A 15,357-nucleotide genomic window follows, 5' to 3' on the forward strand; every position below is an offset into this window, starting at 1 on the left:
TATAAGAATATTAGATATTTTAGTATTATTTTATTACTACTATAATCTGTAAAATAAATAGTAATTAAATGTAATTTTCTTTAAAAATTTCTTAATATATTCAAACTTGAAGAAAGCCGCGGTCATGAATTGAATTATAATATTAAAGGGAGAAATCATATGACTGCTTCTTTACAATTTATGTAATTTACATTAATTTCTCTTACGCGCGATTAATTTCTCGACGCTCGATTAAATCGACAATATATGACACGATGAGCGAACCATGAATTTTCACAAAGTCGACGTGCGGGCCTTCCTTATCTCTTTAAGGAAAGAAATGGAATATTCGAAATTGGCGCCAACTCTCACGACGACTGGCCACGCCCTCAAAAATTTAAAATTTGCGAACCGATTGGCTGTTCGACCTATTCCTAGAGCATTATAATATTAGGTATTTGGATCCGCCATTTTTAGTCCCTTCCCCACTCTTTGTTCTCTCTTCAATCTTCTTAGTTTAGCGGCGAAGTGGAGAGAGAGCAAGGGAGTGGAAAAATGACTAAAAATGGCGGATGCGAATAGTGCCTTACTATTCCCTTCCTCGCGCCACACTAAACTCCAACCTCGCACATGTTCGCCACGGAACTGCTCCGCCATCGACGCCGTTGGCGCCGTCCTCGCACGTCCTCGTTCCTTCACGTTCCTCCGTGATCGATGGTTATGTATGTACGCGCGATTAGGCATCGCGGACAATAATGATGATCGCAATTTTCTCATATAATTAGTTTCACGATAATTAATATGTGTTGATAAATAATATGTGTTGAAGAGAGTGTCTAGAAGAGAAGATACCTCTTGCACATGCGATACGTTTTTATCGACGGCGAGAACGGAAAAACCCCGAGACCGGCACGAGATATTTCACGCAGCATCACAAGTCCGCGGTTATCTATACGATTGGTCGAAGTAGATCCGGACAGATCGTAAATGAGAATGAACTGATTGTGCTCCGTACGAGGGATTCATAATTTAGCAGTGTCGAGAGCGAAACGATGTATACGTGGAAGCTATCCAGTTATGCTCTCAGAAGATTCAATAGTGGTTATGGCAATGGCACTAGTAAATTAGCGCTCGTTCTGCAACACTGCAGTCCGAGGACGCAAGGTCGCGGCAAACTCGGTAGCTACCGCAGGAGGATAAGTTCATGGTTCCGAGAACAGGGTACGCAGACAGCTCAGGCCTGTAAGAAACAGTTTGAATTTGTGGCGGCCCAGAGGATCAGGAGATACATACAAATATTCCACCTTTATACGAGAATATGGGATGAGGTAGCACTGAGAGAATTCATGCGGCTGTGGAGACTTAGACTTGCTAAAAATGCCAAAAACTTCCTGATAAGCGCTGCTGGAGTAAGCATATACAACTGGGATCGCAACAGGATAACTGATGAAGAAATTAATAGGTACTTGCTATGAACGTTTGTAAGAACAAGACATATAAAATATATTCTTACATAATAATCCTTTTTGACGTTCTATATCACAGATATAATCGTGAGATTGAAGGAATTTATAGATTACGAGACTCTACAGTAGTTTGCACAAAGTGTCATTTGCGAATTGTTATTGATACTATACAGCCTGATATAAAATATTGTAAATGTAGTGGAGTTCAGCCTTCTGATGCTTCTGATGAAAATTGTAAGTTTTTCTTGTATCGGCTATTCAACTATGTATGTGTGAAACATTTTATTATATACATAAATATATTTTATATTATATATTGTTTAAGTATGTCAAATTTTTATGTGTAATATACAAAATATATACAGCAGATGGCAATTGGCAACCTTTCATTGAGCGTCAGGATATGTTAATATGGAGGAAAGTAGTACCTGATTCGGGTGGATTGTTTGCCTATAAAGTATATGGTTCCTTCTCCGATGTTACCGCTGAAGATTTTTTACAAGTACAAATCGATGTAGATTATAGAAAGCAATGGGATCCCACTGCTCAGGAGTTACAGATTGTTGAGACTGATCCGAAGTCCAAACCGTCTGTTAATCATAGTACTGATGTTATCCATTGGGAAATGATCTGGCCTGTAAGTGTGATATAATGTGTCATTTTTTTAGATGAATCTATCCACTTAATGATTTGTTAATTTATATTTGTGCAGAAATTATTTTCTAATAGAGATTATGTGTATCAACGACGATGGATTATGGATAGAGAAAAAGGACTTGTAGTTATTGTCAGTCGAGTGACGGAACATCCTAATGTACCAGAAAAACGAGGAATTTATAGGTATATAAAGAAGTCAGCATTAACAATCAATATTTAAACATTCATATAAAATATATGTGTATGAAAAATCATTAAGTCAGTTGATCAATTCTTTAATTTTTATTTCTTCTAGTATTATATTTTGTTAATAAAACAGTTTTTTTTGAGTAATTAAGGGCTGAGTAATCACCACAGCCATATTGAATTGTGTTAAAAGTGAGAAATGACACATTAATTTTTATCAAGTACATGTTATTTGGAAATAAAAACAATTTAGATAAAATTAAATGATGAGATTGTTTTAAAACAATTATAAAAATGGATAAAAGATATCCTTATCCCTCCTATAGCCAGTAAATAATCGTAAAAAGTGATAAAAGGCATACGAAGTGCTGCTATTTAAGGCACATGCGTAATCTATTTTCACTTGTATGTGCTTTTTATCACTTTATTATTTACTGTTAGGGAGCGGGGTAAACAAAGTTTTCATCCAGTTTTATAAATGTTTTAAAACGATCTCGTTATTTTGTTTTATCCAAATTGTGTTTATTTATAAACAGCAAATAACAAAAATTAACATGTCATTTCTCTCTTCTGATATCAAGATATCACTGTGATGACTTAGGCGCTTTTTAATAACAACATTTTAAGCTATCGAAATTAAATATCCCAATAAGAGAGAGAGAGAGAGAGAGAGATATTTATTCTTTGTTTAATAACAAGCCCACAAAAAACTGTACTCTATGCTGGGGTGGAAACCAGCTTATGTATTTTGAGTTACTGAATACGAATCTGATATCAAAATAGGATCATCCAAGATAAATTTTCAATTTAGAGCGAAAAAATGAGTCAAAAATGGGAAAAAAATGGGTCATTTTTTCGCTCTAGATTGATTCTATTTTGATTTGTATTCAGATTTGTATTCAGCGACTCAAAATACATAAAGCCCGATGTCCACCATGCTAGAAATCGGTTCGAGATCTCGGACAGAGAAAAAATTAACAAATCATTTGAACAATTTGATCACATGACCATTGCGATTGGTCAATTTTTTCTTCATCCGAGATTTCGGATCGATTTCTAGCATCGTGGACACAAGGCTTAAGAATAGCTGAGTCTCCACCCTAGCAGAGGGTACTTTTTTTTGTGGACCTGTGTAATTAACACTTTAATATCTGTATGTAACAGAGTTAGAACATATTGGTCGTACATGGTGATAAAGCCTTGTACAGAATTTCACGAACCAGGCATTGAATTTGGACTTACTTACTTTGATGATCCTGGTGTCTCAGTGCCATCTACTGTTACTGCATGGGTAGCATTGAGAGGTTTGTCACAAATTATAAAATCAATTATGAATTTTTTTTAATGCATTTGTAATAACTAATTATGACGATTATCTTAGGTTTACCAGACTTTCTAATTCGCATGAGACAGGCTTCAAAAGATTACCAAAAATATAAACTAATGAAAAAAAATGCACCTGACAGTAATCATCTTACTTTATCTGAAGAAGATGTTTCCAAACAGCAAATCGATGTAGAAGATAAGTTAAAGAACAATAAAAAATTTATGAGAGATCATAAAGATCAACAAGACGATTCTACTAACGATACTAACAAGTTAGATTTAACACACGATGTACAGCAAGAAAATGATTTGACGGAAAGTGAAAATAAGGATACCACTTCTGCACCCAAAGAAGAGCAAGGTTTATTACATTATTTCTATCTTACGAAATTATTTGCATTTTTGAATTTTTGACAAATGGATTTAATGAAGTAACTTTTGGCTAGTAGATGTTTAAACGTGATTTCGCATGGAGGAAACAATCTGCCGGTAAAGCTATAGAACAGATTCATGGATGTGTGGAACAAGTGACATTTTAACATATCTTGATGATATATGATTTCATAGATAATAAGAATGAAATTGTGTGAATATGACAATTGTTCATCCTATTTTTTAGAAAAGTATAGATTCCATTTTGTATAAAGCGAAGAAACAAAAATATTAAACAAGAAGTGAGACTGATTAGGTATGTCATCGCCTTTAGTCCATTTGTTAATCAAAAATTTGCATTATATATCGTAAGATAATGAACAAGAGCAAGCAAAAGATCTGATTTTTAGATTTTGGAAAGATGATATGTGAGAAACTGCTTAAATTTTATAATTTATATAATATAAAGATATCTGTACAAAACAAATTTAATTAATTGTATATCTAAACATAAACGCATAAGATATATTTGTATATATTTGTACAATAAACTAAAAAGTATGGCTGAACTTTAAGACATTCCTCATACATAGAGGATGAATATATAATATATAATCATTCATTTCTTTGTGAAGAGTTCTTTTTTAATAATCTGTTTACAGATACACGAATTAATTTATTTTTCATAAATAACACTAGACAAAACTTGACCTTTTTTTTGCAAATGTGAATAGTCATCTCCAATATATTTTTATTTGCTAAACACGAATCCGTTATTTAAACTGCATGTATCATAGGTTGCATGACATATTGATATGATAGTATATAAAAACATATCGGTACGTTTTTTGGAGAAACAATGACCTCTAGTGACTTCATCGGAGTTTGGATTTTGCTTTAGGATCCTCTTAAATTTGATTATTAGTTCGCATTTCTAAGAAAAATAACGTCTAAGAAAAATAAGATAAATACGATATAAAAAACGATTTTGAAAGTATAATATTGGCAGTAAATTTTTTAAAAATTTTATTAATATCACGTAAAAATATCAACTTTTAGCTTTAAAGTGTATTCTGTTTTATTTCAATATAATTTTGCATTTTTGAGATATAGAAATTTCAAAATAGTTCATAATTCGCTATCTATGTAATACGAAGAAGATATCTTATTCCTATGCGTGTGTACACACACACACACACACACACACACACACACACACACACATTTACAGAATAATTTCAATATTGAGTATAAGTGAAGAAAGTTATATTCAGTCAAAGTTTTGTTTGGTAATTTCTATTTGATATTTAGAAACACACACACACACACACACACACACATTAGAGTATTTATAGCGAATTCAGTTGGACGCAGTCGTATAGATTAAAGCCATTGTACACTGATTTTTAATCTGTGCGAAAATAAAATACTGATATTTCAAATTATAAAATATCAATTTTACTTAAAACACAATAAGATATATGGAAGATTTCATGATTTATTTCGTTTTCATTAAATATTCATATTAAATATATTTTTAAGTCAATTATGACGGCTTTAATATGTTTAGTCCGTACTGAATATATCCAATCGAATTCGCTATTATTGTCATTATTCAATTACCAATTCTTCTCTCATCTGAGAATTCACTTCATTCGATAGTGTTTTAGAAACAATTCGATAAGGTTGCATTTCCAAATTTATGTTCATGCAACATATTTTTATCGTCTGGCGTGAAGAATGTGTTCCTAAAGTTTGACCATACCTTTTAATTTTTATATATATATTGTATATACATATATTGTATATATTAATATATATAAGATGTAATTAAAAAGGTAACAAACTTTGGGACCGATTTCCCTACATCAAACATGAAAAAAAGTTCATATGAGCATATATCCGTCAACTTATTGTTATTGAAGGAAAATTATTATTAATATGGAAAAAAAGTAATATCTATTATTATTTAATATTATTTTTAATTTTTAATTATAAATATTTAAATGTCCCATTTGATTTAATACACACTTAGATTAGGACCGTCGCACCCTTTCAAAGATCCTGGGGCAATTGTGAATAGTCAGAAGCATCAAAGATGCGTTGATGTAGCATATCTTCATTGGCGAATGAAACTTTATAAACTAAGATTTAAGTGTCTTCACAGATAAAGGATCGTAGAGATCCTGCAAACATTTTGAATTATATTTGAATAACAGTAGATTTGTGGATATATGTTCATATAAACTTTTTTCATTATGGTGTGGGAAGCTCGACTCCGAAATTTGTCACCTTATTTTAAGTACACATTGTGTGTACACACACACACGCGCACGCACACACACAAACACACACACAATATATTATATTTTCTCTCTGTATGTAAATATAGGTAGACACAAATGTGATTTAACTCGTAATAAATTTAAACTTTGTGTGTAATAAATATAAACGTCATAAATTTACACCAACAAAAAGTGAGTGTAAATATTTTAAATTATAAAATACTAATTTTTCTGATGTTGTATTTTTATCAAATTGTTATTGTAGATCTATTTTTATATAATTAATCTTTTCGGGCAATATATAAACATAGTTTTTAAAGAATTAATAAAAATTTCTCTCTATTAAATTCTTGATTTTACGTTTAAGAAACATTAGCATTTTTTGAAATTGTGGCTGAAGTTATACATAAACTTTAATTTTCGTGCGAAATATAAAATATGTAAATGTATATACATATTAGTATACAAATATATTTTAAGTGTTTTCTATTGTATATATAATTACATATATGTGTAATGTAAATACATATAAATATATATGATATATTTATATATAATATATATTTATATACTGCATATATGAAAATATTATTGTAACATTTTTAAAATTGTAAGGAATAATCATAGAGAAAATAAAATAAAAGAGTAGTCAATTTCATTAGAGAATGTGAGATGTAAATAAATTATATATTAATCATGATGTTAATAATAAATAATTATCATTGTTTTATCTATTTCTTGTAAAATGTTATTTACGTATCACTTTTTATCATTTGTTAATGTATAAGTTCAAAGGTATTATACATAGAAAGACTAAAAATAAATTTATCGAGTATAAAAAATGGTTCGCTTTCGCTTGAAGTCGCTATTCTAAAATCTAGATTTGTGATCCGAAATTCATGGTCCTGCGATCTATAGTTCAATGATATCTTGCAAAAGCCTGCGCCCGTGAATGTGTGACATGTAAGTAGGTGATGTAGGCCGTGGTGGGGTTGGCAGTTGCCTTCACAAAGCACAAAGTGTAGTGTAGTAGAATATAGAGTAGAGCGGTGCTGCGGTCGGCCGGTCGGCGGCGACAGTGACGGGAGCAGCGTCGTGCAGTGAGGTCAATCGTGTTTTGTTTCATTCGGCGGGGAAGAACGATCGGCAGCTTTCGTTCGACGTTCACGCCGTCACGGCGATTCCCAGCTGGATCGCGCACTCCGTTCCGAGACACGAAAGTTTCTCACGGAATTTTTCTATTTTTGGAAGACTGGTGAAAAAAAATGCTTTTCATCATTGGCACGCACGTTAGGCACTGAACGCCAAGACACTGTCTCTTTCACTATCGACTTGTTGCTCAGCTCCGATTCCTGACGCCGAAGGAGAGCGAGTCTCAGCACGTAAGTTTCAGCACGCTGAGCCTGGAACATCGGAGGACTGAACGAGCGTCCTTCGGTGATTCAGGTTTGTCAAACCTGTTTCAAGGACGCGCGATTTTTTTCCAAGCAAGAATTTTAAGTGACTTTCCCGGCTGGAATGAGGGCCTGGCCGTTCTGTTTAGATTGATCCCTCTTTTTCTTTCAAGTGAGTCAGAGAGAAGAATCTTTCTTAAATTAACCATTTCCTGTATAATATTTTTTGTATATTTTTTTATTGTAATGATATTTACTTCTTCAATTCGCCAACTTTCAAGATAGCCATTTGATCACTGCTTTAATTAATTTTTTTCTAATTTATATCTAATTATCTTCTTTCTTATAAGCAGTGCCTAGGAGTTACATCAAAATAAAATTAGAAATTTAGAATTGTTTCCTATATATTTCTTTTAAATTACAATATTTCTTTTACTGTAATGACCTTGTGTTTACTTCGTTTATCAACTTCGAAATTAGCCGCTACGTATGCAAAGTGCACTTGTTGCGACGTAGGCGTTCGCAATTTCCGCGCAAAAAAGAAAGAAACGATTATCAATTCAATAATGGCTCGTTTCAATTTGTGCTTGAATCGGTAGTCCAATAGCATGCTATGAATAATCAACGCTGTTCGCAATTGCAGAGCGCAAGATCGCTAGGAGTTAATAGCGAATTCGGTCACTCGCATTATATCAAATTAGTGCATACTAAAAGGTGTTTTATATAAAATTAATAAAATTAAATATTAGGAAAAGCATATAAATATTTTGAGCAATCAAACAGCCAATAATATTGTCACGTTATTTAACAGACTATATATTATTATTTCACAGACATATATTATTTCATTTTCAAATTTGATTAAAAATAGTTATAATAAACAAGACATTATTAGAAACAAGACTGTCATAAACCAATTAATAAGAGAATCATCACTTATAATCAAAATTGGTATAATACATCTATATTTATTTAAATAAATTTATCTCGGATACATGATTGTGTGCCGATTACTTTTCGTACCTGCAACGCAATTAATGATAATTAATTAAATTATGCCAGTGCATTTAGATGCTTTACGTGCATTAATCCAGTGTAATACGAGTGTCGAAAATATGTGAGATACGTTTCTTTTCTTTTGTCTGAGGCATCTAAGGCAGTGATATTCGTGCGGAATGTACCTTCGCTATTTCAACAATCTGTTTTCGAACGACTATGCATGTATCTTTATCTTGGAATATAATTCTACGTTCCGTCGAGATAACTTGCTTGTTAGCATAAAATGAAAATGTGTCGAGCCATTTATCGCCTAAGTATATGCCATAGTAATGTTGTTATTCAACGAGCAAATCTATTTGTTCTAATTATTTATATGCGAGATTGTTCGATTTTATCATGACAATTATATGTATAGTGATTATGTCATTTCTATATCTTTCTTATTTTTATATAGTGGAACTTGTCATTAAATAAAAAATACATACAGCAATCATAATCATTAATCAAAAGAAAGTATCAGATCTACTGCAGGAAATATGGCAATCATTATACCGTTTGAATAATAATATTTTATTAATTCAATGATTTTAACGATTAAATTTGACATTGATGATGGACACCAGAAAAACGATAGAAACTATTATAACAAGGTTATCACAGATCTGGAAAACTGGGAAATCATGGAAATTTACAATTGATTATAGAAAAATTAAGGAAAATTATAAAAGAATCTGGAGTTTTTTTTAGAGCTTTGCTCAATTTTTATAAAATGCTTTTATTCCAAACAATTGTTATAATTTTTTAAATAATGTATCTAACATTTATAGTCAAATGATACTGATTTTTTTAGTCAGTATTGCAAACTATATACTAGGCCATGCATCAATCATTATATTAAATGAAATGTAATTATTCCCTTTTTAGAAATTAAACATTATAATGTCAAGTTTATTTTTTGTTTTAATTTCCATACAGTTTAATACGAAACTTAGTTTACTTTAATTAAACTTTGTTTACAATTACAAGATACATATTAAAAGATACATATTTTATTAAATATTATATATTTTTTACTTCAAATTGTAAAATTAAAATTTATATTTTATTCGATATTTTTATTCAATTATTTTTTTCCGTTATAGTTGCATTCTTTTTTCTAATACTTATTTATTTTTTGTTGGATTGAATTTGCATCCAAGATTTCATTATGCTGGCAAGTTTCTAAATGTATAATATGTTGTTTTTAATAATATAAGATAGATTTCTTACAATTCTTACTTCTAAATGTTAAAATTTACATATTTGATATTGATCAGAAAATTTTCTATTGTTATCTGGAAAACCTGGAAAAATCAAAGAATTTCAAAATTCATTTCTATGGCAATCTTGAACTATAAAGTTATAACTGATACTTAATTGTTTTATTAGATTTGATAGGCATTAAACGAAATCATTTAAGGAGCAGACTTTCAAATTGCATTTTGTCCAAAATTTTTGAGTTAAAGATGATGTTCAGTGTTGAAAGACTCATATTGTAAGCTACTTTACGATGTTTTAAAAGCATTTTTTTATCAGTTTATGTGCTAGAAAAAGGTATAGACATTCGAAATGCATTATGTCCTTTAACTAGAGGCGAATTGTTTTTTTCTGTAAGGCGCGTGGTTTTCTTGTGACTTTCTTTTTCGTTTTCTGAAAATTATAAATTTTGGACAAAATGCATTTTGAAAGTGTGCTCCTCAATTCCATTATCACGTTCCAACTGTCGAAGGAATTTACTTATTAGAAAACTAGATATGATAAAATTTCAAACCGACTCTCAGGGTCATTTTAACATACGTAATCGACCGATTAGTTTACTGGAATTGGTCAATCGCATTTAAGATTTTACTCTTTATCTTTTGAATTTTAAAAATTAGAAAAACGAACAGTAAGTTAAACCGAAATTAAAGTTAATCTTTCGACATTGATCGAACCAGACTTTAGTGTCAGACTTTATTTTCTCAGTTATTGAGTTAAAACTTAATTACTTGAGTTATTTAATTAGCAATAAATTCCATTCCGTGTAATACAATATATTAGGTGTAGTAAAAAGAAATCCATTATTTTTCTAATAGATGGCTTTAGTAATCTGTATCTCGCGAGATACAGATTACTAAAGCCATCTATTGAAAAAATAATGGATTTCTTTTTATTACACCTAATATTCCACATCCCATGCTATCCCATCACACCCAGATCCTGCCGAATCCTCGTGATACGTTCGCATCGAACAACGAAGTTCGCTACAAGAATTTGAACCAACAATTTTGAAAAATGGCAGAAAAGAAGAAAGGCAAGAAAATAAAGAAACAGAAGGAGACCGTGGATGAGTATCAATTACGTAGAAACCTGAGGGAGCAGGCAAAGATGACAAAGTCCACGGACCAGGAAACTGCGATGCCTACGCAAGTAGTCGAGCCACAATATTCCGAAGATATTAGGATCGGTGGTATAGAAGGGTGAGTTTCTCTTTCTCAATCATGTTTAATTAATTCAATTAATTAAATCTTCTTATGTGTGTGCACTCCTATAATAAAGAGAAATTCTGTTAAATTCTCGAAACAATTCAAATTTATCTATGATTATATACATATAAGCAAAATAATATAAATATTAATATATTATTTTATTTTATGAGCAAGCACGATGAAACATGCAAGATTATCGAAAGTTATCGGAAACATGAGATATTGGAACGCATTATGTCATAGTCTGTCACTTTTATGAAATGTGTTATGTCATACTCTGTCACTTCTTGTTTTCTATAAAATTAAAAAATTTATCCGAGAAAACCCGGATAAAAATCTTGTGAATTATATTATATATCTCATTTTTGTTTCGTCTACGATTTTATCTGTCAAATCTAAATCATGGCACAATCGATAACTATTATCAATTCAAGGATTATTGTTGATCGATAATTATTAAATATGCATACAGTTCGAATATTTCCTTTGCTTATTTTGCAATGCTCTTTGTAGCGTTTCGCAATGTTTGTTCTTGTTTTTATTGTAATATTTATCTTATCATGACGCAGTTACGAAGATTTAAAGCGGCAATTTTGCTTTCATCGAGGAAGAGAAACGCAAATATTCCTGCTGTAATTCACAAAACTGTTATTGTGTAGATAATTAAAAAAATATTCGGGTTAATTTTTTAAATACGAAGCAAGATGCAACAAATGCTTCACGAATCATTATAATTGGGTAAAAAAGGAGCAAAATTACATACGATTAAAACTTAAAAAACACGAAATACATTCCATCTTATCGCATGATAATATTTCTGAATCGGAAGTGGCTGTAATAAATGAATAATATCTGATATTATTCTTTTTCTCTCTCTTTCTAGAAACATAAGCACTTTAATATTTTTTTATCATTTTATAATTATATAATATTAATACTTTTTTTATTCAAGATATCAAATGATTTTTACAATTGTTGTAGAGAAAAAGAGAGAAATATAGGATATTTGAGACATAGAGATAACAGCAATCAGCGTTTATTCAGCCGAGCTTAATTATGACAGGTCATGCATATCTCTCGCTGAGTGGATATGTTGATATGTATCTTTATTTGTTAAGAAAATAATCGAGTCACTAAATAAGAGACGATATAACTGATTATGTAATTGATGGTGTTACACAAAGTGATCTAACAAAAAGAAGAAAAATTTACATAATATTCACGGAATTCAACAAGAAATAGTTAGTTAAGATCCGTGTAATTAATCAATACTTTGCTCCTATTAATCATCAATTAATTAACTTTCAGAGGCGCTACCCACTCCATACTCATAATACTCGATGGAAAAGGTGCGAAGCTAACAGAAATTAAAGGACCACACACTAATCATTGGGTGATTAAAAAAGATATACAAATGGTTTATCTTTAAAGTGCTATGTGAATCAAGGGGAAAATTTCAACAAAATTTTTGAAACTAAGTCTGCAGCACTTTAAAAATAAACGATTCAAATAATTACAGAAATGTTTCACCTGCTGAAGAAAGTGATCACAAAAGAATGTAGAAATTTGATTTATTTTTAGGTAATTGGAAAAGACGAGACAGCTGCCAGACTCAGCGCGATGATAGAGAGGGGTAAACAAATGCTAGATATACCAGAAAATGTTCCTTTAGATTGCGTAGTGAGTAAAAATTGAGTATTTTCATTATTAATAACACATAATTATATGTATTACACACATATAATTACTTATAATATTATAACTGCAAAATATAATTAATAATATAATCATAAATATAAGTAACAATCCTAAATGACACATAAATACCATATAAAATTATTTTGAAATAAACAGTCTAATTTATTCTGTGACACTCTCAAATTTCAAATTTTCGATTAAATGGAATCAACTTTGATTTTTGAAAGAAAGAATTCATTTACCGATTTTTTTCATCAATAGGCACTTACTTTAAGCGGTTGCGAGGAGGAGACCATCAATCGTCAAATTGTGGAAACTTTGTTGGAAAAATATCCGCAGTCTGCCAAAGATTATGTGATTAGTTCAGATACTCTTGGTAGCCTTAGGACTGGCCTAGAATCCGGTGGGATCGTATTGATCGCTGGAACTGGCAGCAATGCTTTACTCATGAACCCGGACGGGAAGATTCACAGTTGTGGGGGATGGGGACACATAATGGGCGACGAAGGAGGAGGTACACATTGTTTACTGTAAAAGAACATAATATGGAAAAGTGTCAAAATTCAAAAATGTTCAAAACGTTCAAAACATTCAAAATCAGCTTTATTAGATTTTGGATAAATAAAAATGGATAGAAGAAAAATAAATAGTAGACTAGTTTTAGAATCCTTAATTTAATTTTATCTTGTAAGAGAGAGTAAAATAAAATTCGTAAATAATATTAGGTGTTGGAATTAATTCGTAGCGTTTTTTAATGAAAGAATGTTATTTATTTCACATGAGCATTAAAAAATACATTAATGAAAGTACTTCCCATCACTTGTAAAACGCTACGAATTAATTCCAACACCTAATATTTTATTCTTTTAATTGACAACAATTGATCTAAATTCTCATTTAAATAAATTCCTTCAATAATTTACATTTAAATTATTGATATTAGCTACTATTAATTATTTTCTCTTGCTTGTTTTAAGCTTACTGGATCGCCTATCGTGCCTGTAAATATGTATTCGATGATATTGATGGATTCATTGAAGCACCAGAATCAATAAGTTACGTTTGGCCGGCAATGAAAAGTTATTTCAATGTGACTGATAGGCGGAGTATATTACCATACGTGTATGCAAACTTTGACAAAAGCATTATTGCCGGTTTCGCCAAGGAAATTGCAATCGGCTGCGAAAGGGGTGATCCACTGTGCTTGAAAATCTTTGAGGAAGCTGGACAACTTCTGGCGAAACATATTAACGCCGTTTCGAAGAAGGCGCATAACGTTAGTATTCTAAAAAACAAAACGATTAAGAATTATTTATTTTAATCTAATAAGAATATTATTTTAGACCGTACATGTAAGAACACAATCAATACGAACTAGAAATTAAATGTTTATAACGAAGCTGGATCTTTAATGCTTAATTCATGTGAATTATATATATATATATATATATATATATATATATATATAATATATGTACATGCATATATATTTGAAAATGATTTAATTTTTGTGAAATAAAACTTTGTTTAAAAAAATATTTTAAAATTCCAATAATTTCATTTAATTGTATTTTTCTTTCAGGATCTTAAACTGGCTCATGGCGGTTTAAAGGTGATCTGTGTCGGATCCGTATGGAAATCGTGGAAATTTATGAAAAATGGTTTCATGAACGAAATCCACAACAGGAATGTTGTGGACGAGTTGAGTTTATTGCACTTGACAACATCATCGGCATTAGGCGCCTGTTATCTGGCCGCAGAGAAGATTAATTGTTCGTTCATCAAGCCATATGATAGCAACGTCGAAACTTTTTTCCATTACAAACGCGATCACTATCCGGAAACGCAAAAGACAGAACATTCGATAGAATTAAAAAATTATATGTCTGACTACAATAGTGCTCAGGTTCATGGAAATGAAGAAAGTACATGATAAGATATAAATAAATAAGGAAATTTTGAAAAAAAAAACGCTAGCGTTTTTTAGTCAGTGCTAAAATACATTATCTATAGCAAATACGTTACAAAAGTAACAAAAACGAATTATCTCGCATGATGATTAATCAGAAAGATCTAAGTTCCTGATTGAAGCGATTACGCACAAGGGTAGCAGATCTAAATATACAAATGATAAGCTACGCAGATCTGCAAAAAATGAAAAATCGTTTTTGTAAAAATTACAGATTGTAAATATCGATTTAACATGTACATATATAAATTTTTACGAAATCAATATAATAAAAGCAATATAATAAAATCTTCTTGAGTACATGTTGTTAGAGAGTGATGTACTTTAGGATTATTTTATCCTTATAAACTAAAAAAAAATTAATAGGATCATGATGGAAGAAGATAGACATACAAGAACCAACAAATTTTTTATAGCGCAATCGAGATTTGGATTTTGTTTCCTTTATACGCACCAAACTTCAGTAATAAAAGAATGGGACTAAAAGCCATCTGGAACACGGCCTGGAGCTGCGTATGG

At 30.9% G+C, this 15,357-nt stretch overlaps 2 protein-coding genes and 1 long non-coding RNA gene across 5 annotated transcripts; 2 read left to right on the forward strand and 1 right to left on the reverse strand.

Annotated features, from left to right (window-relative positions):
* The first annotated feature begins 523 nt into the window (after positions 1-523).
* On the forward strand, positions 524-7,005 carry LOC105146552 (stAR-related lipid transfer protein 7, mitochondrial). Of its 3 annotated transcripts, XM_011056891.2 has the most exons (7): positions 528-1,441; positions 1,525-1,679; positions 1,811-2,082; positions 2,158-2,285; positions 3,453-3,592; positions 3,670-3,975; positions 4,064-7,005. In XM_011056891.2, exons 1-7 carry the CDS (start codon positions 1,032-1,034, stop codon positions 4,069-4,071), a joined length of 1,419 nt encoding a protein of 472 aa, XP_011055193.1. In that variant the 5' UTR covers positions 528-1,031; the 3' UTR covers positions 4,072-7,005. The 3 variants fall into 3 exon arrangements, with proteins under 3 accessions (XP_087261711.1, XP_011055193.1, XP_011055192.1); XM_087405585.1 differs by having other exon boundaries at positions 524-1,441; positions 1,814-2,082; positions 3,670-7,005; XM_011056890.2 differs by having other exon boundaries at positions 3,670-7,005.
* A 3,957-nt stretch (positions 7,006-10,962) lies between these two features.
* Nagk (N-acetylglucosamine kinase) lies at positions 10,963-15,126 on the forward strand. The gene is made up of 6 exons (XM_011056888.2): positions 10,963-11,162; positions 12,480-12,564; positions 12,753-12,851; positions 13,131-13,383; positions 13,847-14,145; positions 14,452-15,126. The coding sequence occupies exons 1-6, from the start codon at positions 10,978-10,980 to the stop codon at positions 14,800-14,802; spliced, it is 1,272 nt and encodes a 423-aa protein (XP_011055190.1). The 5' UTR covers positions 10,963-10,977; the 3' UTR covers positions 14,803-15,126.
* On the reverse strand, positions 11,156-12,815 carry LOC147909972 (uncharacterized). Its single transcript, XR_015544879.1, has 2 exons — positions 12,702-12,815; positions 11,156-11,230 (listed from the first exon to the last, which is right to left on the reverse strand). It is a non-coding gene; the product is annotated as an uncharacterized LOC147909972 (long non-coding RNA).
* Positions 15,127-15,357: the final 231 nt, after the last annotated feature.

The sequence above is a fragment of the Acromyrmex echinatior genome, chromosome 4 (genome assembly GCF_024713525.1).
Source record: "Acromyrmex echinatior isolate Ae372 chromosome 4, ASM2471352v2, whole genome shotgun sequence".
NCBI classification, from domain to species: domain Eukaryota; kingdom Metazoa; phylum Arthropoda; class Insecta; order Hymenoptera; family Formicidae; genus Acromyrmex; species Acromyrmex echinatior.

Coding starts and splice junctions, on each gene's coding strand:
- LOC105146552 (XM_011056890.2), top strand. CDS start 1,032: ATGTATACGTGGAAGCTATCCAGTTATGCTCTCAGAAGATTCAATAGT. Junction 2,083..2,157: donor ATTGGGAAATGATCTGGCCT/GTAAGTGTGATA, acceptor ATATTTGTGCAG/AAATTATTTTCTAATAGAGA. Junction 2,286..3,452: donor GAAAAACGAGGAATTTATAG/GTATATAAAGAA, acceptor TGTATGTAACAG/AGTTAGAACATATTGGTCGT.
- Nagk (XM_011056888.2), top strand. CDS start 10,978: ATGGCAGAAAAGAAGAAAGGCAAGAAAATAAAGAAACAGAAGGAGACC. Junction 12,565..12,752: donor GACCACACACTAATCATTGG/GTGATTAAAAAA, acceptor ATTTATTTTTAG/GTAATTGGAAAAGACGAGAC. Junction 12,852..13,130: donor ATGTTCCTTTAGATTGCGTA/GTGAGTAAAAAT, acceptor TTTCATCAATAG/GCACTTACTTTAAGCGGTTG.